The 24,060-nt window shown below is 42.9% G+C and overlaps 2 protein-coding genes across 7 annotated transcripts in view; one reads left to right on the top strand and one right to left on the bottom strand.

Moving 5' to 3' along the window:
• Nucleotides 1–1,410: 1,410 nt before the first annotated feature.
• On the top strand, nt 1,411–23,975 carry cdk20 (cyclin dependent kinase 20). Of its 4 annotated transcripts, XR_015842510.1 has the most exons (12): nt 1,411–1,675; nt 2,084–2,150; nt 2,235–2,337; nt 2,416–2,529; nt 2,866–3,054; nt 3,336–3,457; nt 3,550–3,612; nt 4,031–4,154; nt 4,289–4,444; nt 4,530–4,762; nt 22,457–23,243; nt 23,720–23,972. XR_015842510.1 is itself a non-coding variant. In XM_088290280.1 (11 exons), the coding sequence occupies exons 3-10, from the start codon at nt 2,263–2,265 to the stop codon at nt 4,722–4,724; spliced, it is 1,038 nt and encodes a 345-aa protein (XP_088146406.1). In that variant the 5' UTR covers nt 1,411–1,675; nt 2,084–2,150; nt 2,235–2,262; the 3' UTR covers nt 4,725–4,762; nt 22,457–23,975. The 4 variants fall into 4 exon arrangements, 3 of the variants coding, with proteins under 3 accessions (XP_088146406.1, XP_088146405.1, XP_088146404.1); XM_088290280.1 differs by having other exon boundaries at nt 22,457–23,975; XM_088290279.1 differs by lacking the exons at nt 22,457–23,243; nt 23,720–23,972 and adding an exon at nt 10,664–11,347.
• magixa (MAGI family member, X-linked a) overlaps nt 4,860–24,060 on the bottom strand; it is a 31,660-nt gene continuing 12,459 nt past the window's right edge. The window contains exons 4-22 of one of the 3 annotated variants that reach the window (XM_088290277.1): nt 23,898–24,014; nt 23,698–23,817; nt 23,135–23,305; nt 22,485–22,662; nt 22,337–22,404; nt 20,849–21,016; nt 20,356–20,525; nt 19,493–19,571; nt 19,206–19,365; nt 18,462–18,987; nt 16,278–16,341; nt 15,997–16,200; nt 15,630–15,887; nt 10,615–10,815; nt 10,473–10,537; nt 9,773–9,919; nt 8,322–8,460; nt 7,134–7,221; nt 6,705–6,855 (exon numbers count right to left, since the gene is read on the bottom strand). In XM_088290277.1, coding sequence (XP_088146403.1) covers nt 6,849–6,855; nt 7,134–7,221; nt 8,322–8,460; nt 9,773–9,919; nt 10,473–10,537; nt 10,615–10,815; nt 15,630–15,887; nt 15,997–16,200; nt 16,278–16,341; nt 18,462–18,987; nt 19,206–19,365; nt 19,493–19,571; nt 20,356–20,525; nt 20,849–21,016; nt 22,337–22,404; nt 22,485–22,662; nt 23,135–23,305; nt 23,698–23,817; nt 23,898–24,014 — 2,930 coding nt within the window. In that variant the 3' untranslated portion in view covers nt 6,705–6,848. Of the gene's footprint in view, nt 6,856–7,133; nt 7,222–8,321; nt 8,461–9,772; nt 9,920–10,472; nt 10,538–10,614; nt 10,816–15,629; nt 15,888–15,996; nt 16,201–16,277; nt 16,342–18,461; nt 18,988–19,205; nt 19,366–19,492; nt 19,572–20,355; nt 20,526–20,848; nt 21,017–22,336; nt 22,405–22,484; nt 22,663–23,134; nt 23,306–23,697; nt 23,818–23,897; nt 24,015–24,060 lie in introns of all 3 variants that reach the window. The other 2 variants (XM_088290274.1, XM_088290276.1) reach the window with 2 other exon arrangements.

Raw genomic sequence — 24,060 nt, 5'->3', positions numbered from 1 at the left:
TTTTCCGGTTGAATTTCTTAAAGTAACAATGATATTTTCTGGTTGACTTCAAACAATGACATAAAAAAATAATTAGCGGTTGATGAACTGTTTCTTTTGACGAAACACAAAAGGCAGACCTGGCAACCGATCTGTCTAATCACTGTAGCAGGGTGGCCTGACTAGGACGAAAGCAAGCAACACTCATAATCAGCTATAATTTATGATCGACATCAGTGGATCTCAAACTTTATACGCAGTGTACTCATGACCGCTATTAAAATATAGCTTAGTAGGGCTGAGTTTTCATTAAATAAAAATTGACTTTTTCTATCCCAAAAAGAAACTAACTTTAGGCATGGTCAAAGTGCTGAACTGTAAATAAGGCTGATTCTTTTATCACAAGAGGAAGCCCAATGTACACCACTTTTTGTTTTGGTTACTCGAACTACAACTTAAAATAATAGTTACTATTTGCCAAATGTAAACTTTTCCAAGAATCACATATAAATACAAATATTAACATGGAAAATGTGAACAAGGTGCTCCATTTTTGTGCTCAAGGGCTGCATTCGTTTTTAGTATTTACCATGAGTCAATAAAAGACTTAATGAGATAAATGAATAAAAAATAAATACATTACAATTAATCCGTTTTGGGAAAGAAATGCTGACCTAATGCAGTGAATAAAAATTTCTTAAGTGATAAAATAATACTCCTTTTTAAATTCTATTGTACTTTACTAATTTTAATTATAATAAATTAATCAATTATTAAAATAATATGGAGACGTTTTTAATTCTGTATTGCATTACGTCTATAAAATAAATTACCACCTTATTTAATGTGGATTCATTACAAAAAAATTGCACTGCGACAATAGCGTGGCGAATCAGCTAAAAAATAAAACTATTACATGCAATACAGCTCTTGAAGGAAACAGACCAAAAACAAAAAACGCTGGAACTTTTTTTGTGTTTGTGTATATTGGTAATTTTGCATTCTATAATAATATGTAGATTTTGTTTTTGCAAGTAAATGTCCTAATTGACAATATTTGTATTTGGACGTTGGTAGTTATGTTTTCAGTAGTTTTTAGAATAAATGAGAAATGTTCATCTGACTCAAACATGATCAAAATCAGATAAACAGACGATTGCTTTCTAATTATAGTTAATAGTATACATTGAAATAGTTGTACCCCGAGCGATAGATTGCAGCATAATATAATATTCTTGTGATCTTGTATAGAATGGATGGAGAATATAAAATCTCGGTAGGTCGGATTAAACAATGGGTTGATACGGACATGTAACGGCGTACATCCTTTTGTCAGTATTTGTAATTTATTTTGTGGCCAACTTTCAATGTCCACGAGGTGGCGAAATAACAATACATTCTCGTTACGAATGTCCAGAACAGAACGAAGAAGAATGCGTATTTCTTTTTTGTCCCTACAAACGCGTCGATAGAAAAATTGGTCCGACATATTAATTCCATTTATCTTAAAACGTTCTAAAGGGTTAGGCTATGTGATCTCACACAAATGCGAGCTGCTTGATGTAATTTCATGCAGTCTCACACGTTAAATTTGGAGCAACCATGTTTAGCTGTGCTAGTTTAGCGAGCTAACAGGTTACCAAGGCAACGACAGCCTGTCCGGACGCGACGTCTGAAACTCTTCTGGCCTCTAAAGGTATTATTGCTCGTGGTCGGTAACGTTCTCCCACTCTCGAATCACAAGTTAGCTGTTATTTCGTGAACTATATAAATCACCCATCAGTCATTGTCAAATGAAAAATAGTTGTACAAGACGTCGTTGGAGCGCCGTTTGTGACGTAATTGTTGACACACGCACACACAACATCCCTTTGAACCTTCAGAAATAAGTTTTGATTATAAGGTCATTAGTAAGATGAGTGTATTTAACAAAATTATTACAAGCCTATGTCCTTCCGTACTAAGATGCATAGCTGTACTCATTAAAGACCAAGTGTAAGGTAAACTTGAACAACCTTATTTGGGCCAACGTTTAAATAAAGCACTCTGTGAAACAAAACACGCTTTAACAAAGAGAATAATTCTGACTGCAATTTTTTTACAGGAAGATGCACACTTAATTGTTTCCCCATGAGAGCCCTCAGGAATAAGGTGGATTGTAACTTAGTTAGGTGAGAGATGTTCCATATGGGGCAGGACAATAAGCGAGATGCTCTTCAAAATTGAATTAAGATCCTTCTTGTATTCTCCTGAAGTTAGCCCACAAAAGCGGCAAGTGACTTGATGGAGCAGTACAGTATTTTAGGTTGCATCGGGGAAGGGGCTCACGGCATCGTGTTCAAGGCCAAACATGTGGAGGTAATGTCACCAGAAGTCTTCAGTTTAGTTTTGCAAAAATGCTGGTGAATGCTAAGATAACAAAACGGTGTCATGCAGACAGGAGAGACGGTGGCCCTGAAGAAGGTGGCTCTCAGGCGTCTGGAGGACGCCATTCCCAATCAGGCCCTTCGGGAGATCAAGGCCCTGCAGGAGATTGAGGACAACCAGCACGTGAGTCAAACTCACGTGAGATGGGACAACTAGCTAAAAAAAAAACTTTTTCCATGCTAGTCATGGTGGAATTTAAACTGCACGCATTTATTGTTCTTTAATGATTACTGTTTCTAATGATAATATATTTCACTAAAATGCAAAATAACTACACAGGAACTTTATTCAATGTTATTTAACGACTTTAAAATACCATTAGTGTAATTGAATAACTGGCAGCAAATTAAAGTTTCTAAGTTGTAATTTTATATTCATATTATTAATTAATATTAAAATTTATATTAAAATTAGGCTGAGACAGCCACATTTTCTGTGCTCAAAGTGCCAACTTCTCAGGTGGTGAGGCTGAAGGACGTCTTTCCACACGGCACCGGTTTTGTCCTGGTCTTTGACTTCATGTTGTCCGACCTCTCGGAGGTCATCCGAAACTCCCAGCGACCTCTGACCCCGGCGCAGGTCAAAGGTTACATGCTGATGCTGCTCAAGGGTGTGGCCTTCCTGCATAGCAACAACATCATGCACCGGGTGAGCACCGTCTGCAGTCATGCAGGACTGGCTGATTTGGCCTCCAAATCAAATTTCCAATTTGTTTCACAAAAATCCCATTGTTGACTTTAATCGATAGTTTCCTCTTTGTTTAGTTAGTATCGGCCGGAAAAAGTATCCATTCGAAGAATAATAAAAAAAAAAAGTAAATTAATCGATAAAATTAATTAATTTGCCCTTCGCCACTCTCAATTGATGGTCGTCTGTGCTCGCCGTCTTCCACAATATTCCACGATAAAGCACTTCCTGTCTGCAACCAGGACCTGAAACCTGCCAACCTCCTCATCAGCTCGTCGGGACACCTGAAGATCGCAGATTTTGGTCTGGCCCGCCTCCTCAGCCAACAAGAGGATCGACTCTACAGCCACCAGGTGGCCACAAGGTGGTGCCATCTCGAACACACCAGCTTCAATCGTCACTCCTTTCAGTTTTTTTTTGTTTTAAATACATAATCATACTATTCTGTGTGTCCAGGTGGTATCGTGCTCCTGAGTTGCTGTACGGAGCCAGAAAGTATGATGAAGGCGTCGACCTGTGGTAAATTAAGCTAGTCATGGTGGAATTTAAACTGCATGCTTCGAGTGACAACATTTTCATTTATTTTCCCCTCACGCATCACAATTGGGATATGTTGAATAAGGAAGGAAAAACGTGTGAAATCAGATATCTTAACCTTTTCAAGTACAGTGTTCACCATGGTGGACAGTTATTAAAAGTTGCTCTCTCCTAATTGAACAAACCCCCTCCACCCAAAATCCCTAAAAATTCCAACGTCGGTTATCGTAATTTGTCCATGAAAAAATTAAGATCAGGATGAGGTCTTTAGCAGATTTATAATGAAATAGATTACTCTCAAACTCTGATTGGCTAATTTAACGCTGTTTGCATTTTAGAATGACACCACCAACTCACCACTCACTGTTTTTTTGTGTCTGTGTGTGTGTGTGTGTTGCAGGGCAGTGGGTTGTATTTTCGGAGAGCTGCTAAACTCGTCTCCTCTGTTTCCTGGCGAGAATGACATTGAGCAGCTGTGTTGTGTCCTCAGGATGCTCGGGACACCCACCCGTGACACCTGGCCTGTAAGACGCACACACAGTCTGCAACACAATACACAAACCCGCGCAATATATATGAATACATATACACCCTTCCACACACAATCACACACACATAAAGACAAGAGGCGTCCAAACATTTTTCCTTTTCCCTGCAGGAGATGGCGGAGTTGCCGGATTACAATAAAATCACCTTCAAAGAGAATCCTGCCGTCCCATTGGAGGAGATCGTCCCTGACTCCTCCCCCCATGCTGTCAGCCTGCTCTACAACTTCTTGGTTTACCCTTCCAAGCGCCGGTGCCCCGCTCAGCAGGTATGAGACGAGCGATTGAGCAAGCGTGTGTCCCCCGTCAGACAGCAGATGGATTTACTCCTGCAAGTGATGTCTCACCTGGCAGGCTCTCCTCCATCCCTATTTTTTCTGCTCGCCTCTTCCCGCTCACCACTCGGAGTTGCCCATTCCTCAGAGGGGCGGTGGGCACCACCTCCACCCGCGACTGCAGGCAATACCCGCCGACTTCTCTGTGGACCTCCCCTTGAAGAACAGCTTGGTCCAGCCTGCGCTGCTGCGGAGACACGCCTCTTGCCTCTGATTGGTGCAACCACTAAGATCAACAGAACCTCAATTAAGGTGAAAATAGAACGTCTGATTTTAACCTGTAGATAACGGGGTTGGTTCCTCATTGTAAACTTTCCCCACATGACCAAAGAAGGAAGACAAATCAAACTGTTTAATAATAATAATGTTTAATAATTTCTTGCAACAGTCCATAAAATAGGCCATAAAAGTGAGTCAGACAGGAAGTGGACCTGACTGACCCTCAGAGGAGGGGCAGGGGGCGGGATTTTTGACAGGAAGTTTGCTAGCAGCCTCTGCGCTCTCTTGCTGGGTGAAGGCTGAAGTAAACGAGGCACTTAGGTAGCACGCACAGCTGTGGGACATTAGCGCACACTTGGTGCTATAGAACAGTGATTCCCCACCATTGTGCAAGAAGTGATCCGGCATCACTTAATTTTTCCGAAAATTATCTTGAAAGATTTTTTTTTCAGCTATGTCAGCGATGTATTGTGACAGGCAGCGTAATTACATGTTCTTCCACTAGAGGGGAGGAGGCACAATTAACCTTTACCGCCTCTTGTTGCTGTTCTTATACCGTAACTCACTTGAGTCAGTCAATTTCAGACTAAATTGAGAAACGATCATAACGCTACGTATACTTTTTGTGACATTTTTGTCAGGTGGTATGCTGTGACATTTTTTACTAATGTTTAAAAATTGAATGTTGATACGTGTCTTGGCTCAATAACGGTTGGGGAAGCGCTGCCATAGAAACATACTGCTTATTGGGCACTGCGTTGCCATAGTGATCATAAGACTGACAACCAGCGGGATTTTGGGTGTGTGTTTGTGTGGGTGCATGCGAGACTTATCATCACAAGCAGTTTTTCATGACAAAGCAAGCATTTAGTCTCTATTACTCTATAATCGCCATTATAAGAATACACTAAGGTCCTTTCAGACACACGCACACAAATGCAAACATATGATTCACACTCAAAACATACACACTTAATGCACACACAGACACAAATCAGAAGCACACACAGTCAACACACACAAAAGTATACAAATGTACACACACTTTTTTTTTGCACGGGCACACGAAATGCTCCGTCCACAACTACACGATTCACACACGCACACACACACAATCCACAGTCACGTGGAATTCACAAATGTAATATCCACACATACAAACGAAAAAAAATCCATCCAAAAAGCCATGCACGCACACTGGCCCTCACACACACAATCCACACGTACACAATGTGTGTGTACATGTATGGCTTATTAGAAGAAGTTTTAAAGGTTTTTTTTTTCATTATGAACAAGCAATTAGTTTCTATTACTCTCTATAGTCATCATGATAATTCACAAAGGTCCTTCAGGTTATAAAAATAAAAATGATTGACATGCTTCAACGTCAGGATGCGTCAAATTCAAAATTCTGTTATTTGCATACTTATTTGGCGGCCACGCTTCTTTTGCACCGCACCCTTCAATCGTAGACCTTGTTGTCCGATCACATGCAATAAAATGCCTTAAAAAAAGCCCTTAAAAGTCTACCCCAAAGAAATAAGCGTAGTGTCAGCCAATGACAACTCAGAGCGCGAGTCCGTCCAATAGGCCCCGCCCTCTGAGGCGAGTGCCAATCAGAACCTGCGTCAGTCTCTGCGGGCTCGGCTCCAACCAGGGCAAGCCTTGTACCTCTTCCTGTCTCGGCCCAGCTCTTCTCCAATTGGAGGACAAGCTGGTGCCCGAGTTGCTGTCTTCAGATTGGCTGTCGGACAGGCGCTCGTCACGCGGCATCAGGAACGAGAAAGCCGCTTGCTGAGGAACTGGCCAGCTCCCAGAATGCTTTGCATCCTCCTCCTTTGGCTTTGAGGTCTCCTCTCTCATTGTCCTCCCTTGCGCTCTCTTCCTTTTCCTCTCCTCCTCTCGCTCCTTCTTTCGCCTCCTCGCCTCCTCCTCCACAAGGTCTAAGTCCAGATCTGGAGGCCCTCCTCCTCCACTTCCTCCTCGCCCTCTTCGTCTTGGTCTTGCTTTGGCGCCCCCTGCTCGCGGTCTCCTTTGCAGGCTAGTGGAGGTGGTCGTCACGGCAACCGTGTTAGCCTCCTGCTCCTCCATGTGCGAGGAGGACGAGGAGGATTCTTCCTCAGGGCCTGAATAAAAACACAAAGTCCACACGTTTAATGGCTCGGCGTCAATTCTTTTTTTTTTTTTGACTGTTTTTCTCAAGAAAGCAAATCCGAAAAAGGAAAAAAAAAAACTTGACCTCCAATGACTGCCACCCCAAATTTTCATTTTCACTCCGGCCCTATTCCTGACAGGCATTTTTATACAAGAACATAGACATGTCATAAGTGATAAAGATGAAGATGAAGATGAAGGATGAGCCAGGGTGGAGGAGGAAGAGAAGAAGCCGCTAAACGTTACCGACCGCGAGTTTTCCGTGCGTCCGATGACGTAGAAGCAAGGCTCGCCCTGTTTGGAGTTGGTCATGCACAGAGACAGGCTGGACAGCTCCACTGAAGAGGAGCAAGGAGGGAAAAAGAGAGAGGTGGTCAGGAAGAAGAAGCCAGAGAAAGGAAGACACGGTCAGCGAGCGGAGAGCTCTGACTGGATCAGAGCAGTTTCATTGTTTTAGTTTGGATTATGTGGAAATATATTTCTTCAAACTATTTAAGTTCCCTAGCCAACCTGAGAAATTAATACATTTCTGGTTTCAGCTAAATAATAAAAATGACTAATTAGCACACCTAATTAAAGCTGCGCTCCGCAGGATTTTGCCCCCAAAAATCTTTACAATAGGCTTTTGATTTGACCATTTAAGACTCACACATTTTATGAATCGGAGATTAACACTTTAGCTGTTCACAATGGGTTTACTCGCAAATCTCTGGAAAATATTTTTTAGACTGGAATCAGGTTTGAATTTCCCACGCTCTTTGCAGATGTGATGTCATGCACGTTCTCGTCGTTGTCTAACAGTCGCGCCCAGAAGTTAATACTATTTCCTTTCTACATTTGTTCAGAAGAGACACGCAGATCTTCTGAGAAAGGGGGGGGGGGGGGAAACCCATGTCATGCATGCAAAGAAAGGAGTGAGCAATTTAATTTTTCGGCCATAGGTGGCAGTACTGATTACAAACGAAAAATCCTGCTGAGTTCAGCTTTTAAGACATCTGGGAACTGTTAGAAACTGTGAAATAAACAACAATAAATATTTCTTCCCAAAAATGACGTGCGTTAAAAGTGGAAAAGAAGAAGAAGGGGAATGTCAGGGAGGTAAAACCCCTATCCCACTGAGGGGCGAACATTTACGACTGATGGCAGAGGTAGAAAATTGCGCGTTCCTGTCAGGTTTCGTTCAAGGTCGCAAATATTCACCAAACAACAGTTTGACGTTTGTCAGACATTCGTCTGTCGCAATGTTTAAAATGTCCATGCGACAAGAAAAATCACCAAAACTGTTGGTGAACGTTTTACGAACACTTGCAACATTGAACGAACCCTGACAAACTCAGACATGAACGCAACATTCGCTGCTTTCAAAAACCTTCGCAATTGTGCAATTGTTCACCGCTCAGTGGTTATAAGTGACCATACGATGGAGGATCATCATCACCGTAATCTGGGACGTAGCCATTCCCTTTCTTCAGCACCAAATGTATCCGATGGCCTCCTCTTCGGATCTGCTCCACGGCCTGACTGTGCGTCATTCCTGCCGTGCTGTCACCGTTAATCTCCACCAGCTGGTCCGAAACCTGAGATAACCAAAAAGAAGCTACTGTGAGTGGCTGGTTAAAGAAAAAGCAAAGAAGCAAAATGTGGAGACAGGAGAGCCTTTTCATACAAACTGCAAGGATAGAGACAATCGTTGGGAACTTTTTGGGAGGAAATCGTGTACGTGCTAATGCTAATATGCTAACATGTGCAATGTTTCTTATTGTCAAGTGATTAAGTTTCATTTTAGCCTAGCTGTAATCTTAGCGATTAGCTTAACATGCTAACGCTTTTGTTCTAATGCTAGCTTGTTGATGCGAATAACCATGTGGCCAATTGCTTGTATTGTTTGAACCGTTTTGCAACGAAGACACCTGAAATATACACATAAGGACCAATATGATGTCGCCAAAACCTTCAGCTTTTTCAAGTGGTCGCCAGAATGTAATATCTTGCGCGGGGCAAGTTGCGCAAAATGGCTAAGCTGATTTTGAACGCAAGGATGGTCAGCTCCTTAAAAAGTGTGGAAGAGTTCATAGATTCACTGAAGTATGTGAAATTTAATTGCACCGGAAGCCATTAAGTTTGAAGAAGTTTAACAAGAAATGATGAATGAATCGATTTTGGCTGCAGCGCTGTGAATCCAAAGGTTTGGTGGGATGTCGGGACACCAAACCTTTCACAGAAGATTCAGAAATGCACACACTCGATCAAATGCACATTGAGTTCATGAAGACAACCAACGCCACTTGGAAAGATCAGGAGCCACGACACATGCCCAGCCGGGTTCAGACTCGGACTGTTTTCTGTCAAGTCTCCCATGTCTCTTACATTGACCAGATTCTCTAAGCATGCAGCTAAATTGTTGAGTGTGTTGTAGGGAGATAGACCAGCTGGCTAATTTCCTTGGTCATAACATCCAAGTCCATTGTGAATTCTATCAACTCTCAACATGCAGCTCGCTAAGGTCAGCAAAGTTTTAATGCAACGCGAACAAAGACGATTAGCTGCGTTTCAAGACAAGAACTTGGATCAAATTATCTATGGCTTACTTTATGAGATTTTTGCAGTTTATTTGTTGATTGGCGACATTAATTAGCTGTACTTTGAATTGTGTGAATAGGAAAGGCTCTTGATACCAGTGGCGAAGAATATGGAATCATGGTGGATGCGGTCTACTACAATCACAAACTAACACAGAGTCACGAAAATCACAAGTAGTTAAAATTTTTTTTTAAAAAAAAGCAACGTTGACACGTGGTTCCCAATGTGGAGGGGGAAACATTCACTCCAGTTAATGTCATTGACCACAAGACAGTGCTGAACAGACCAGACTGAAATGTGTGGGTGTACCTGCATCTTGTTACTGCACTGGGCAGGCCCCCCATCCATCAATCCCAGCACATAGAGTCCCATGTTGTACTCGCTGCCCCCTCTCAGAGAGAAACCAAAACCCGTGGGACCTCGTTCCAGATCCACTCTGTAGAACCTTGACTCGTTCTAAAACACACATGCACTCGCACAATGCAGTCAATTCTACGAACAGCTGTTGTATTTAAGTCCAAGGGTTTGTGAACGAACTGTTATGTTAGCTTTTCAAACCAGCTACTGATTGGCTAGCTGCCAATATGGAGCATTTTTTTGTAGACAAAAGATTTAATTTGTATCTTGTGTAACTCTGGTGCATTTGAGTTCATCTGTGAGTGAGTAAAGATGTAGACTGCTACCTTAGGTTCTGGAGTTAGCCGGTATGGATCAGCTTCTTATGAACTAAGGACTTGATTAGACTGCTATGTTAGCCTTTGGCTCTTGTCGCCAAATGGCTAGCGGAACAAAAAGACTGAGTTTGGATCCCGTTGTTGCTGTTGTGTTGTAGGAAAGTATCAAATATGCTTGTGAGTGATAAAGTGTGTCTACGTTAGCTTCTTCTACGGACTGGCTAGCTGCCACAATACTTGTCATTCATCATCAAAAGGTGAAGTGGTTCATGTCTCAGACAGTATGGACCAGATTTTCATGAACAAATTACATCTGAATGAATATAGAATGCTACCTTTGTCCTTCCTCTGCATCCTTTGGTGAAATGCTTGTCGATTTCCACATCGGCTCCACCCGACTCTGCATAGGGCAAAATAAAGTTTGGATTCACCTTTTGCAATAAAACGTGGAATTGCGAATTTTGGAGTAGGTCTTACGTGCTCGCGGCGTCACACTCAGCTTCAGTGTGTTCCCCGCCCTCCTCAGGATCTGGGCCAGGTCTCTGTGGTATAAGGACGCTACCCCTCGTCCTTCCACGGTCTCCAACTGGTCTCCAGGCTGGATCAGGCCACTGCGAGCTGCCGGACTGCCGCGGCGCACCGTCATGAAGCGATGAGACATCAGGGATTGGGACGGAGCTGGGTATTGAGGAGCAGAGTTGATCAGAAATGTCAACTCGGGTGGACAGAGAGGACCTCATTTTTCGCATATTCATTTTTGTCCCAATCCCATTAATTCGTGTTTCCAAAAATTAAACTTACTATTCTTTGTGTCCTCACTTCGTGTCCAAATGTCCCCAATTTGCATCTAAATGTCCTCTTTTTGTCCTAGTGTCCTAAATATGTCTTAATGGCCTACCTTTGTTTACATATGTCCTCCTTATGGCTAAATGTCATCATTTGGTTTTAAATGTCCTCACTATGTGACCCAAAGACCTGATTTTGTGTGTCAACATTTCCTCACATTGTTTCGAAATGTCCTTAAAATGTTCATATTTTATCTTCTTATCCTCATTTTGTGTGTAAATCTCACTTTGTGTCAAAATGTCTTCATTTTGTGTCTGAATGTCCTTAGCAGCTGAATGTATAATTGAAGCAGCACCAATTAGAGCACTGAATTATTCACAAAAAGCCCCAAATGTGTCACGAAGGCACGAAAACCATTCAGAATGTCTTCTAGAATTTCCTCTGCTCGTCTTCATCATCACACCCAAGACAAACGAAAGCCGATTGAACATTGCAATCTGTTTCAATTCAACGTTCTTTCAATATTTTTATCTTTCAACTGAGCTTTTAAAGAGTTTGTGAGTACAGCGAGCTGATAAGCAAAGCGTTTGACGTCACAGCATTTAGCAAACACGAAAGCTGGCAAGCACAAAAAAAAAATGTGAAAGGAGCTGACATGATCTGGACTGACAGCACCACGCCACACGGAACAACTCACCAAAGCTAAAAATAGAACAAAAAACAACATTCTGCACCAATTGTCCAAAGCCAACACAGCAAAATGTCACTAATATAAGCACTTTCCCTTTGTTTGCACTCGTAATAAGATAAGATAATTAATATCCCTTCTGTGGTTGCTCTATGCTATGCAACATTTTTTATTTCACTTCCAGCTGTTGAGCTAAGATAAGCTAGCAGTTTCCCGTAATAGTCAGTGGCTGTGCTAAGATAGCAGCAGCCAGCTGTGTTGAGGATATTTAGTCCTGTTAAAAGATGTCAAATGTTCACTAATAAAAGATTAACTCTTCGTCAAAGAGCCGTTCTCATCTTTATCAGTATTCTGGAATGTTTGAACCTCTTGGCATTTGTGACCCACTTGAAGAGTTTGCATGCAGATGCACACCCCCCCCCACACACACACACACACACAAACACACTGACATTGTGGTGTGTTGCGCAACTCCGGACCTGAAAAAAAGTAACAAAATAAAGCAAGGTCCTTATAAAGTCAACATTGAAAGGCTGACCCATGGATGACCAGGGCTTATTAGTTGTACTGCCATATACAAATAAATCATTTGTAAAAGTATTTAAGCCAATCATGACTCATTTGCTGCTTTCAGCGTGATTAGGGAATTTTGGGTACCAGTCTGAGCTTTAATTTTAATATACATTATTTGTATAATAGTATATGTCACTGGGCAAGCTAAACTATGTAAAAAGTGTCTTATAGTCCGAAAAACAGGTATAAACGATTACACGGGAGCCACATCGACAACGAAGATCATTTATCTTTTCTTTTTTTTCTGTAAGATTTTCTGTAAAGTTTCCCTCTCATGTCATATAATTTGAAGGTGATTAAATTGAAAGGTCGTCACTTAACGAACATTTGCGAACGTTTCCCGCAGCTGAACGCCACAGGACGGCCTGAGTCAAGCACATATTGTTGACAGTTTCCGCATCGTCAATCATTTTACTTCTGCTCGCCTTCAATTAAATTATCTTCTGCTGCGGGTAGCACGTCTTCTTAGTTGATTTCATAGCTTGAGAGAGAACCAATAACAAGCTGGAATGTCCAGAACCAGGTGAAACCCTTCATATGATTTGCATTGGTCTAATTTCTTTTTTAATCATCAAGCTTCATGTAACACAAAAGTAACAACCCTGTTTTGAAAATGTATTGCGTAAAAAGTATAGATACTGGTGTTACAATGTAACCGATAAAATTTACATGGTAATGGAAAAAGCAACTCAAGTGCAGTAACGAAGTATTTGTACTTCATTAATTCCCCTCTCTGGAACTGCGTTTCCTTTTTCATTCTCCTGGGGCTGCGACAATGTGTCATTTTTCTCTGTGTGCCGACGTTGTGGGTTTACGGCTGCTGAGGCCTTCTTTAGCTTAATGTAATGGTGATGTCAGAGTTGGGCAGTGTGTGCATGTGCTTGTGTGCTGAATGTGTTTTTATGTTGATGACTCACTGACGGTGTGTGTGTGTGTGTGCAAGATGATTGTCATTGGCTGGCTTTAGCTGTCAATCAACGCCAAAGTTGAAAGGAGGAATGCAGTTGGTTGGCCTGAGCTTCACATGCAGCACAAGCATGGATGTCCACCTACTGATTTCATCAAATTCTTTTATGTTAATATCTCGTATGCTCATATCGCGATATTGATATCGTAATGATATATTGCCCATCCCTAGTGATCGCAATGTAGCATTGGAACATTGTACTCAGTGTGACCATAATAAAGAACAGAGTGGGCCTTTTTTTGCTCCGCAGGCCATACTTTGCCGTCCGCTAGGTTCAAGACAGATTCCCCCAAATCAACATAAAGCTTGCCCATTAAATGAAGTTAAAGACTCGAGCCCCTGAACACCAAGCCATGATTCTTTTTTACGCGACATGTCCTTCTTCAATGCACTTGATCACATGACTAGAACTTTTCATCAAGCTGGAATTTGCCAAACACATTAAAGTTTCTTTAGTTCCCCCAGTAAATTTTGTCCATTTTCTATGTTGTCTATTTTTTGTACAGCAAGTCCTCAATAGGGTTACAGATGAATTGGAGCCTCTCCATGCTGCCTTTGGGCAGGAGGCGGGGAGCACCCTGGACTGGTTGCTAGTCAATGTCAGGGCACATACAGACAAACAGTGTCAAGTGTTTTTGTCATGTGGTAGGTCGCCTGAGAGAACCCACACAGGCAAAAGGAGAACATGCAAATTCCAAACAGGAAGGCCGGGACCCAGATTCAAACCCCAAACCTCAGAACTGAGAGGTAGACATGCCAAACATTCATACACTCCGTTGATCTCTGACCAATTCCAAGTACCAGCCAGGTTCTGTTGACCTCATCAGCACACCAGCAGCACGTAGGACAGCATACACACACACACACACACCCCCACACACACACGCAAACACACTTACATTTCGAGTCCTTGACCCTCTTGAGAACGGACTGCAGTCGCTCCAACATGATGAACCAGAATCTTTTTATGTGTGTGTGTGTTGAGTCTCAGAAAGCAGGCAAGCGTCTCAGCTGAGGGGAAACAGCTCGCCGAGGGGGCTGAGCCTGTTCTGGTTGGAGGGACTGACACACTGAGTGTGTGCGTGTGTGTGTGTGCGTGTGTGCATGCAATAATCTGTGAGGGCACGCCCCCCGAAACTAAGACCAAACTCAGTCCAAACCACCTGACACTCACACACATTCCCCCTTTGAGTCCAAATAAATACTTCTGGGAACAAAAAGTCATTGTTGTTGTTTTGCCGGGGGAGACTCAACGGTAAAAATAATTTGCTAACCATTTGACCAAAGTGCTGTCACCAGTGATGATAATGATGCAACAATAACGCCGCAATGTACGTGATAATGCTCTTGCGAGTGGCCATGACAAGGAAACAAGCGGTGATTGCGAAGCAGTTACTAGTGTTAGCAACATGACAAGTAGTGCCAATGACATAACACGTGAGAACAAGATAACTGGCAAAAATGACGGGACAAGTACGATATCAATGCAATATCTGTGTTAACGAGGTAACAAGTGTGAGTCCGACATACGCTTGATAACGAAATAACAAATGAAAATGGTGTGTGTGAGATAACAACGTGACAAGTGTCAATAATGGGCTAACCCTTGATAACGTTGCGACAAAAACGTGACAACAATTGTTCATAAGAAGAAAACAAATGGCAGTGGTGCCCCTCCCCATCACACTTAAGATCTTCTACTGGTATATCTTGACTTGTGTTTTTAATTCTTTCTGTGGCCAAGGTAGTAACGTAATTTATTTGTACAGTGAACCCGTTTTTTGTAAAAGATCGGGACCGAGCCATGCCGTGACTAGCGAAAATCCATGAATAATTGAGTAACCCCCACGCACTAAAAGTGTTTTATTTTATTTTTTTCATGGATGTTGCAAGATGATGGCAAAGCACTTAAAATGGAGATGATCACAGCATCAACACCATGCTTCTAGCACAGTGGTGGGCAAACTTTTTGACTTGCAGGCCACAATGGGTACATTAGGATAAGGAATTTGTGTCAGATATATTACAGCGTTGTGTGAAGTGTGCAAACCTTCTAGTGCAGAAAGCACCTGATTTACTAAGAGCGTGCACTGAGGACTGCGCCTTTCAAATTTGAAAAATAGCTCTCATTTCGTAGAATGTTTGTGTCAATAAATGCGCAAGATCATACAAGTCCTCTCCTCACATTTTCCCCTTCAGCGAGTCCATGCTTAAAAGCGCCTCAATTATCTAAAAAATGTTTCGTATTAATTGTTAATTTATTCAACAATAAAATCTTAAAAAAAATAAATAAATAGATAAAAAATCAACAATTCACTTAATTCAATTATTCAATGCAAATAAACCACCAGCGATATGTCATTTGGACTCACCTTTGCGCATATGACACAAATGTTTCTTGGCTCCATTCACAGAAAAAGTAGTTGTCAAAGCTTAGTGTTTTCTTGAAGAAAAAAAATATTAAAAAGCCCGACTCACCTCCAGTGTTGACTTCTTGGGATGAGATAACGAATCCAAAGCCTTCGCCAGGCCGCCTCGTCAGCTCCACCTCCACCTTCTTCCCCTCCCTGGTGTCCTTGGCAACGGCTCCTTTGATTGGCCCCCCTGAGTTCTCCTCCACTCCCTGTAGGTCACGTGGCTCTAAGGTCAAGGTCACGGGAACGGAGTCCAGGAAGCTGGTGCTCTGGATGAGGCCTGAGGTGGGGGGCCCGTTGGGCGTCTGGCTGGGCGGGGTCCCTGGAAAATAAGGGAGCACACTAAGAGTCCAGAGAAACAATCGATAGAAATCCATGACTGGCCTCGTCCTCGTCGAGGTTTTTTAAGGCAGAGCCACGAGAGCTGTTACCTGCTGCCGGGAGGTGCCCCTCTAGGTGGGCTTCCATTGCCAAGCCAGCCTGGCTGAGCGGCGGCACACCCCCCAGCAAGGCACGCGAGGACGGTGAAGGCAATTCGGTGGAAGTCGAGGGTTGGGACGGGGGGCTTGTGAGACCATGCGGAGAAGGGAGGGGCTTGTACAAATTTGGCGTGACCACAGGTGTGGAGACGGGAGCTGAGGGGGTAAAATGAAAAAAGTAGGACTTTTTCCCCCTATGTGTCAAACATCGGTAATTGTGATGAGTGGGCTACCTCGTCTGTGCACCAGCAGAACCACGTTCCCCTGTTTTGAGTGATCCTGCAGAATCTTCTGGACCTGAAGAATGGAACATTTGCCATTACTAACCCTGCCCTCTTTGGAACCTGATCCATTTTACCGAAGAATTTGAAATGTAGTTTTCCTGCTGGCGTGCACTAACAACATGGCCACCAACTAGTTCACAAAAGCATCGATAGTGTTATACAGTAATGCAGTGGTCACTGACGTGGTGCCCCCAAGGACCACATAATTAGCTTGCGGGACTGTTCTAAAAATAGCTCACAAGTGATGGGACATAATGATTTTTTTCAGAAATTTTCAGAAGTCAGCATTTGAAAATACGAGCAGTAGCAGAGAGTTATAGAAATACTGTTGCATATTGATATTTATCCGTTTGATAATTATTGTGAGAACCCATTAACATGATCAGTGTATTCGCATGGGTAAATGAATATAATTAACAAGACATATTTAATGATGTCATTAAAGGTACTTTGAGCAAATTTGCTATTTCAGAAGTATCAGAATTTTGCATTAATCGGAACCCAAAAAAGCAGCTCTCAGGTGACAGCTGCAGTACTGTTTGTAGCGACACCTCTTAGCAACTATATTTCTTGAAAAAATGACTAGAGATTTTAATTTTTTCGAGGAGACAGCATGTATCATTTTCACATTGTTTTTAATATGACAAGAAAAGAGACCGGTGGAAAGCAAATCACTGAATCAGCGGTGGTGAACATTGCTAAAGACTTGCTGACCATTACAACAACTCAAACACACACACGCACACCCCAAAAAATATTATTATTTAATTATTTATTTTAACTAGATTATTATTACTAGAATACAGGTTACAGCTAAAATAGAACACAGTATTGGTTTTGCTCGGCCCTGAGTGGTCACTTTTCCATGATACGTTAGGCACTATTCCATTATAGCGGTTCCACACCAGAACGGCGTCACTTGGATGTTTGTTTTTCCATTAGACTTCTTCAGGGCCGAGCAGTTCCAATGGGACCGCTTTTCAGAACCATCTCAGAGGTGGTTCTAAAGCACTGGCCATCTGGGGCCGTGTCGTCACTGTCATCTGATTGGCCGAGAGTGATAGAGCAAGGAAGCTGCACGTGCCCATTTCCCGGTTTTAAACCCAGTATGGACAAACAAATATGACAAAAATCTGAACCATATTGACAATTTCATATGCACTAATAGATGCATTTTTTTATGATTAATGGTGAAAAAAAAATTCTGAGTGCATCCATGGCTTGCTCACAGAGTCCTATTCAGTTGAATGAGAGGTCTCCCGGGCGAGCCTCCCCGCACTTCCCGGCCCGACCAACCATGGCCGCAGTCTCAAGGCTGCTCTGGGGTAGCCGCTGGAGGGCTTCAGACACCGCAGTGTGGTGACAAAGAGGAGTTGAGTCAGAGAGGCAGCAAAATGAATGAGAGTGAGCTGTACTACTGCAAGATGTCAACCTGACGTCGGCCGTCAAGACAAAATACAGCATATACAGCACACATATTTTGTGTCTCACAACGATGAAGCATTTAGAATTCCATATTTACCATGGATGAAATATTTCAATGGTGATTTTGTGAGCAGCACGCAAAGCTCACCACCGGCGCTCATTCATGTGGCCACCTCTCTTAGTCAACCGCTCGTCGTCCTCACTCTGCTACGTCCGAAGCCCTCCGTGTAAATGTTTAGTGTGTTTGAAATGGAACCAAAAGTATTCACCAGGCTGAGATGCACTAATTCTACGAAACTTCTTATGTACCTGTAACCCCCCCAAAAAATATATTTGCATATTTTAAGCAGTTTAAATCGCTATTATATCAATTTTCAACGAAAACCATTTGATTGCGATCAAGATCAGCGATTGGGTTCAATGGAGAGGATGCAAGCTGCAGTAAAATGTGTGTACCACTTTTCAGAAATAAAACTTTTATTTTCAAGTTTTGCGTAGAACTTGTTTGGCTATGCTGCGTTGGAAAATGCAACAGATGAATGCATCAAACGATACCTTGATAGGCTGTCGGTGTGGCTCTATTTTCATCTAGATGGTACTTGTCAGCTTTTGAGCTTCAATTCATCATTTACATATTGCAAAACGAATCATATAGCGAATGGTTGGATTTTCTTTTCTACCACCATGAAAACTCACAAGTGTTCTGACCTGAGAGAAGTTGAGGTTCTGTACATCAGCACCGTTAATCTTGACCACAGCGTCCCCCGACTGCAAGGAGGGACACTGCCTGCGGTCCCAGACCCTCCTCACCACGGCCAGCTGACCTCCTGGCCCTCCCGCTGTTATGCTGAAACCCAGACCGCCACCCTCACAGCGCTCCAGAGCCACTGGCACCAGCTCGCCAGCGGGGAAGGACCCTGTACCCAGAGGGAGCACCAGACCCGTGTTTCTGAGCGGGTGCTGAGGGGGCACTTGGTGAATGGCCGGGCACCCGTTGAAGCCGCAGGGTGCCATCTCCCGAGGTGGCGTGGGGGGTAAGCAGGTCTGCGGCATCGGGGGACGCTGCGTAGGGCCGCCGGGGGGCGAAGACTCACTCAGTTTGGACGAGGATGCGATGGGGAAGGTGGATGTGGACAGGTCACTCTCTGATGACTTTGAGCTCTGATGGTGGAGGAGGGAGGAGGAGGAGGAGCGTGTGGGGAGGGTGTTGCTATTGTAGCCAATCACGGAAGACCTGTGCAGAAGGAAGGGGCGGGTTAACAGCGCTTTCAAGACCAAGGGTCCCCAACCTTGTTTCTACTTAAATCAGGTGTGTCTAAACTACAACCCTGGGGCAATTGTGTCCCACTCTCCATTGTTTTCAGTATTCATACATTTTAGGACATTTTTGTTAGGTGGTGTTCTGTGAGATTTTTATAATCAAAAGCTAACAATGCTAACACATGAACTCACCTATGAGTGCCCCCATCAGAATCGCTGTGATTAGCTGAGATTCTCTCACAGGGAGGAGGGGGATGGGCCACGGGGGGGTCAGAGGATGTGGGAGTTGGCAGACCCGTCAGCCCATTGGTCAAAGGCTCAACTGAATAGGAGGGCGAGGCTTGGCAAAGTCCTGGCATGAAATCAAGACGGTGAAAGGGAAGAGAAGAAGAAAAAAAACTCAGCAAACAATAGCACAGAACTTTTGTCTAAAAAATATTGAAGGTCAAGAAGAGGAAACGTGTGTCAGCTCTACTGACCTGTGCCGCCGCTGGTGGCGTCCTGCACGTGGCTGTATGTGAGTGGTCCGCGCTGGTGCTTTTCTGGGGGAGTCTGCGGCTGATGGGAGGAGTTCACTTAGACATGATTCAATTTGAGGCACGGATTTGTAAAAATAAACTTTTTTAATTTGATCATAGAAGCTATTTTTGTGTGGTGAAATACTAATGTTGAGCTGACATTACAAATATAAAGAAAACGTTCAGGGCTCTGCATTAACTTTTTGTATTCGTTACCCAACTTTTTTTCTTGGTTGCACCTGCACTAAAGTTAGGTGCACCAACATTTTGGACTGCATCACATTAATACAACTTCCAAACTATTAAAATGCTCTTCATGAAAAATGTATCTTAATTTTCCCATTTTCATTCATTTTAATGCTAATGGTCATTTTGATGTGAAGACATTTTTAAGATCCAAAATAAAAAAATGATTGTGAACGGACGCCTATTTGTGGATGGAGGCCGGGGGACGAGACGACGAGAAGTTTGCTAGCATAATAAATGGTAACAGTGGTGTAAAAATGAGCAAAAGCAGGGTCACAAATGTGATAACAACAAGTCCAACAATAGCAACCAAGTTGGATAACCGTTGCATGTGGTAAATAACGCAAACTGTGTTGCAAGGGATGCTAATATGCATATATTTTGTGACAGTGCAAGATTGTCTGACTTGATTTATGACTCGCTTAATCCAACTAAGGTCTCGACTCGACTTGCTTGAAATTTAGTCGGTTTAATTGGTTGAATTTTACCATGGTAACTTTGCTTGAACGGAAAACGTTATCGTGCCAATTATGGCGTAACGAGCGTGACAACGAGGAAACTGGTCAGCACGAGCGTACCGTGTCCAGCGTGTGTTTGGGGCAGCCGTCCGGGTTGTAGAGCATTGGGTACCCTCGCCTCAGAACCACATCCACGCTCTGACCCATCGGAACCGACTTGAGCATCTCCACCACCTCTTTGTGTGAACGGCCAAGCACGCACACGTCATTGATGTACACCAGGATATCGGCTGTGAACGCACATGCATGAAAGAGTTAAGAAAAGGTCAAATAAACCTGTGAAGGTTCACGTGTATTATAGGTTTATTCAGGAATTTCACCTTAAAGCCAAAGATCCCAAACTTTAGTCGTTTAGGTGAGTGTATGAGTGTGTATATTCCGTGTGTGTAAATGTGTATGGATTAGCGAGTCATGGGAATTAAACATAATCCCCCCTGTTTAAATCTCTCGCTTTAGAAGAAGTAAAAGCTCTCAGTCACATGACAGTCAGGATGATGGAGAGCTCCCGTGATGTTCAGTCATGTAATGGGTGTGGCCTGAGGGACGGAAGTACCTTGATGGAGGGTGGGCGGGCCCCCGGGGGTGACGCTGTACACCTGCAGGAACTCCTGCGCTCGACTTCCTCCGACGATGTTGAAGCCGAAGCCTCGCGGGCCTTTGGAGAGACGCGTGTGCACCGGAAAACCTTGCAGCTGACTAGGCTGATCTGTGAACTCTGGAACTGAGAGCGTGCAAGTGCGCCATGACAACGGCGATTATAATGTGGTAATAAGTGGTAACGACAATGTAACAAGTGTTGGTTACATGTGTGGTTACACGTGTGGCAGTGTCACAAGTATGAAGATGACAATACAAGTGTGTTAACTGAATCACAAGCATAATGACGAACAAACACCTGCGGAATGAGACGATAGAATGAGCGTGATAACGAGGTAACCAGTGGCAGGTCCTGGCATGTGCAACATGTATAGCTGCACAAGTTGGCATTGCTACCACACCCCTAAAAAAACATTAATGCCATAAATGGTTTTGTAAATTATCAAGCCCCATGAACAAAAATAAATTTCTCACGTTATAGACAATTCGATACATATCTCGATTTAAATTGGAACAATTCAGTTCGATTTGACGCACTTGCATCTTTTAAATTAAAACTGATCTTCCGATTCAAATATTTTTTGAAACAAACCTATTCATTGTGTTCTTGTGCTGTATGTGTTCATTTGAAAAAACAAAAAACAAAAAGAAAATGGAAAAAAAATAATACAAGAATGTGGCCAATTTTTTAATACTAATATTGACCGATTAAATGGATCGGCCAATTAATCAATCAGGCTTCCTTATTACGTGGTCATGTTAGTTGTTGTTTGCTGCCAGGATGGCCGAGTGGTCTAAGGCGCCGCGTTCAGGACCCAGTCTCCCCAGGAGGCCTGGGTTCGAATCTCGAATTTCCCCATTGTGGGACTAATAAAGGGAATATTATTATTATTATTATTATTATTATTATTTATTCGTGTGACAAGCTCACGAAGCGCTTGCTCAAAAATGATGGATGTGCAAAAAAAGTTGATAAAGTTTCCGGCAAGACAATGTGGATTTCACTCACTATATAAGAATTCCACCAAAACAAAGATAATTGTGGTGAGTGAGAACCATCCTGAAGTTCTTGTATGACAGAAAACTGACATAGCAATTAAATATATATTTTATAATTGTTATGATAAGGCTCCATTGAGTTTATTTTGATTTGCGCAATGTAAGATGAGTATTATTTTTTTTTTATTATAATTATGAAAACGGCTTCAGGAGTGTGATAAAGTCAAAGAGTGGTCACAACATAAATGTTACATCTACTTCGTAACAAACGATGATGCAAGAGAGTTCCAGGTGTATGATGTATGTATGATGATAATGTAAAAAGTGTCGATAAGGAGGTAACAAGTAAGCTACAAACTCAACACCACCCACAGGAGTCAGGTCTGTGCTGCCCCCTGTTGTCACCCAAAAAAAAAAAAAAAAAAAAAAAACTTCACGGACTCACGTTCTGCCGAACAGGAAGTGGTGTCTTTGTTTTGAGCGCGAAGATCTTGTCTCGTCTTTGACAAGTGACTGACAGACATGTTCAGCATTAATATTTTTATCTCTCTTTTTATCTTCGCAGTGCATGCTGGGATTGTGATGTCACTCACTCGCCATAGAAGGTGTCTGCCCCGTTGCCAAACGTCATCTCCCACTTGTCGGCCATGGGAGCTCTTCCTCTTCCTGCTGCTCTTCTTCCATTCTCTATCGCCTTGCCGCTCCCTGCCATAGATTCGCCCCAGGATTGACTGGTAGGCAGGGTGGGGGGCGGGGCTCCGGCGGACCCTCCTTGAAGGCAAAAGGCGGATCACATGTTTTGTAATTGCAACCCTCTTTGCTCCTTGATGCTTCAAACGCATAGGTGTCCTCACAACACCACATCAACGAGGATCTCAATCGTAATAAATTCACATCGCGGATGCTCCATGGAGGAGCTATAGTCAAGCTGATTAGAAGAGTCTGTGACTCTTAAACTAGCAACACAGGCTAAACTTAACTCTTAACCAACATACAGACATAGTTCCTCAATCAAGCTGTATCGTTTCATCAATACATTCTTGACACCAGTTACTACTTTCCTACTCGCCACAGATTTGGCGCCATCTTGTGGCATCTAACGGTATTACAGGAAGAGCACAAAAAATGTTGAAAAGTTTAGATTGATACTACTACACAACTATGGCATTATTAAGACTCACGCAAACATTTGCAACGAGAGAGTCGCCATCACACACATGCACGCAAGCATGCGCACGCATACCAGACAGGCCGCTGTCCTCCTCGCTGTTGTCTTCTTCGACAGTTTTTTCCAGGTTGCTGAGCGATTTGCTCCTGGTCCTGAAGTTTCTCAGCAGGTTTCGATGCTCCTGGTATGTAATAGGTGGACTGTCTGGACTTATATGGACTGGGCGGGGCGTCCCATAATAGTTGCCTGTGATTGAAAAGCAAAAGCAACTGTTTGGATCAGAAATATCGGCGAGGTGACAAAACAAACTAAAATACTGACTATATTACATTATTAGAGAGTGATTTTAACATTAACATTAATTGGAATACTGTTTTTTACTGTTTTGTTTTGTTAATCTTTCTTTGGTAATGTTTTTCTAAGAATAAATCTTTACTGTGACATCAATGTCATTAAAATTATTATCAGTTTTCTAACTTAATGCTAAACGCCATAGATGGGCCAATAGAAATTAGCATTGCTATTGTAGTCAAACGCTATCAAAAAAAACCTTTAGCTTACTTGAGCAGAGACCCGGTAGAAATTATAGTTCAGGCAGTAAAAGACGCACAAGATGACAGAAGTTTTGGTTATGTTACCTTTGAACTTTCCGCTCTCCAGCAGTGCTCCCGACTCTTCCAGGGAAAAGAACTCCTCGATGGACACAAAGTTGTAGTCCACGCCGCTGATCTCCCCGTCGCGAGGCTGCCGAGTCGTACCTGCCGAGCGGAAATGTGAAGTCATCAAAATGCACTGCAGCATCACCTGCGTGTGTGTGTGTGCGTGCGTGTCCACGTACAGGGCACTGCACGTAGATAAAGGTTCTCTCGGATGAGCTGCTGCAACTGACTGTCCATGGAGGTTGGTGTGAAACATTTACTGAGGTACAGGCGGAGGTCTTTACACAGAGACGCACCTGTGATACAGAGACACGCACACATAGTTGTAACCCCCGATTACTT

This window comes from Idiotropiscis lumnitzeri, chromosome 3 (assembly GCF_059441095.1).
Source record: "Idiotropiscis lumnitzeri isolate Australia: NSW breed Sydney's pygmy pipehorse chromosome 3, RoL_Ilum_1.0, whole genome shotgun sequence".
In the NCBI taxonomy this organism is placed as follows: domain Eukaryota; kingdom Metazoa; phylum Chordata; class Actinopteri; order Syngnathiformes; family Syngnathidae; genus Idiotropiscis; species Idiotropiscis lumnitzeri.
The sequence above is the reverse complement of the archived record's forward strand: the minus strand, read 5'-3'. Positions and strand labels throughout refer to the sequence as shown.

Bases quoted from the DNA above. Each gene is read 5' to 3' on its own strand.
- cdk20 (XM_088290280.1), top strand. From the start codon at position 2,263: ATGGAGCAGTACAGTATTTTAGGTTGCATCGGGGAAGGGGCTCACGGC. The intron at 2,338-2,415 runs GTAATGTCACCA...GGTGTCATGCAG, and splicing joins TCAAGGCCAAACATGTGGAG to ACAGGAGAGACGGTGGCCCT. The intron at 3,458-3,549 runs GTGGTGCCATCT...CTGTGTGTCCAG, and splicing joins AGCCACCAGGTGGCCACAAG to GTGGTATCGTGCTCCTGAGT.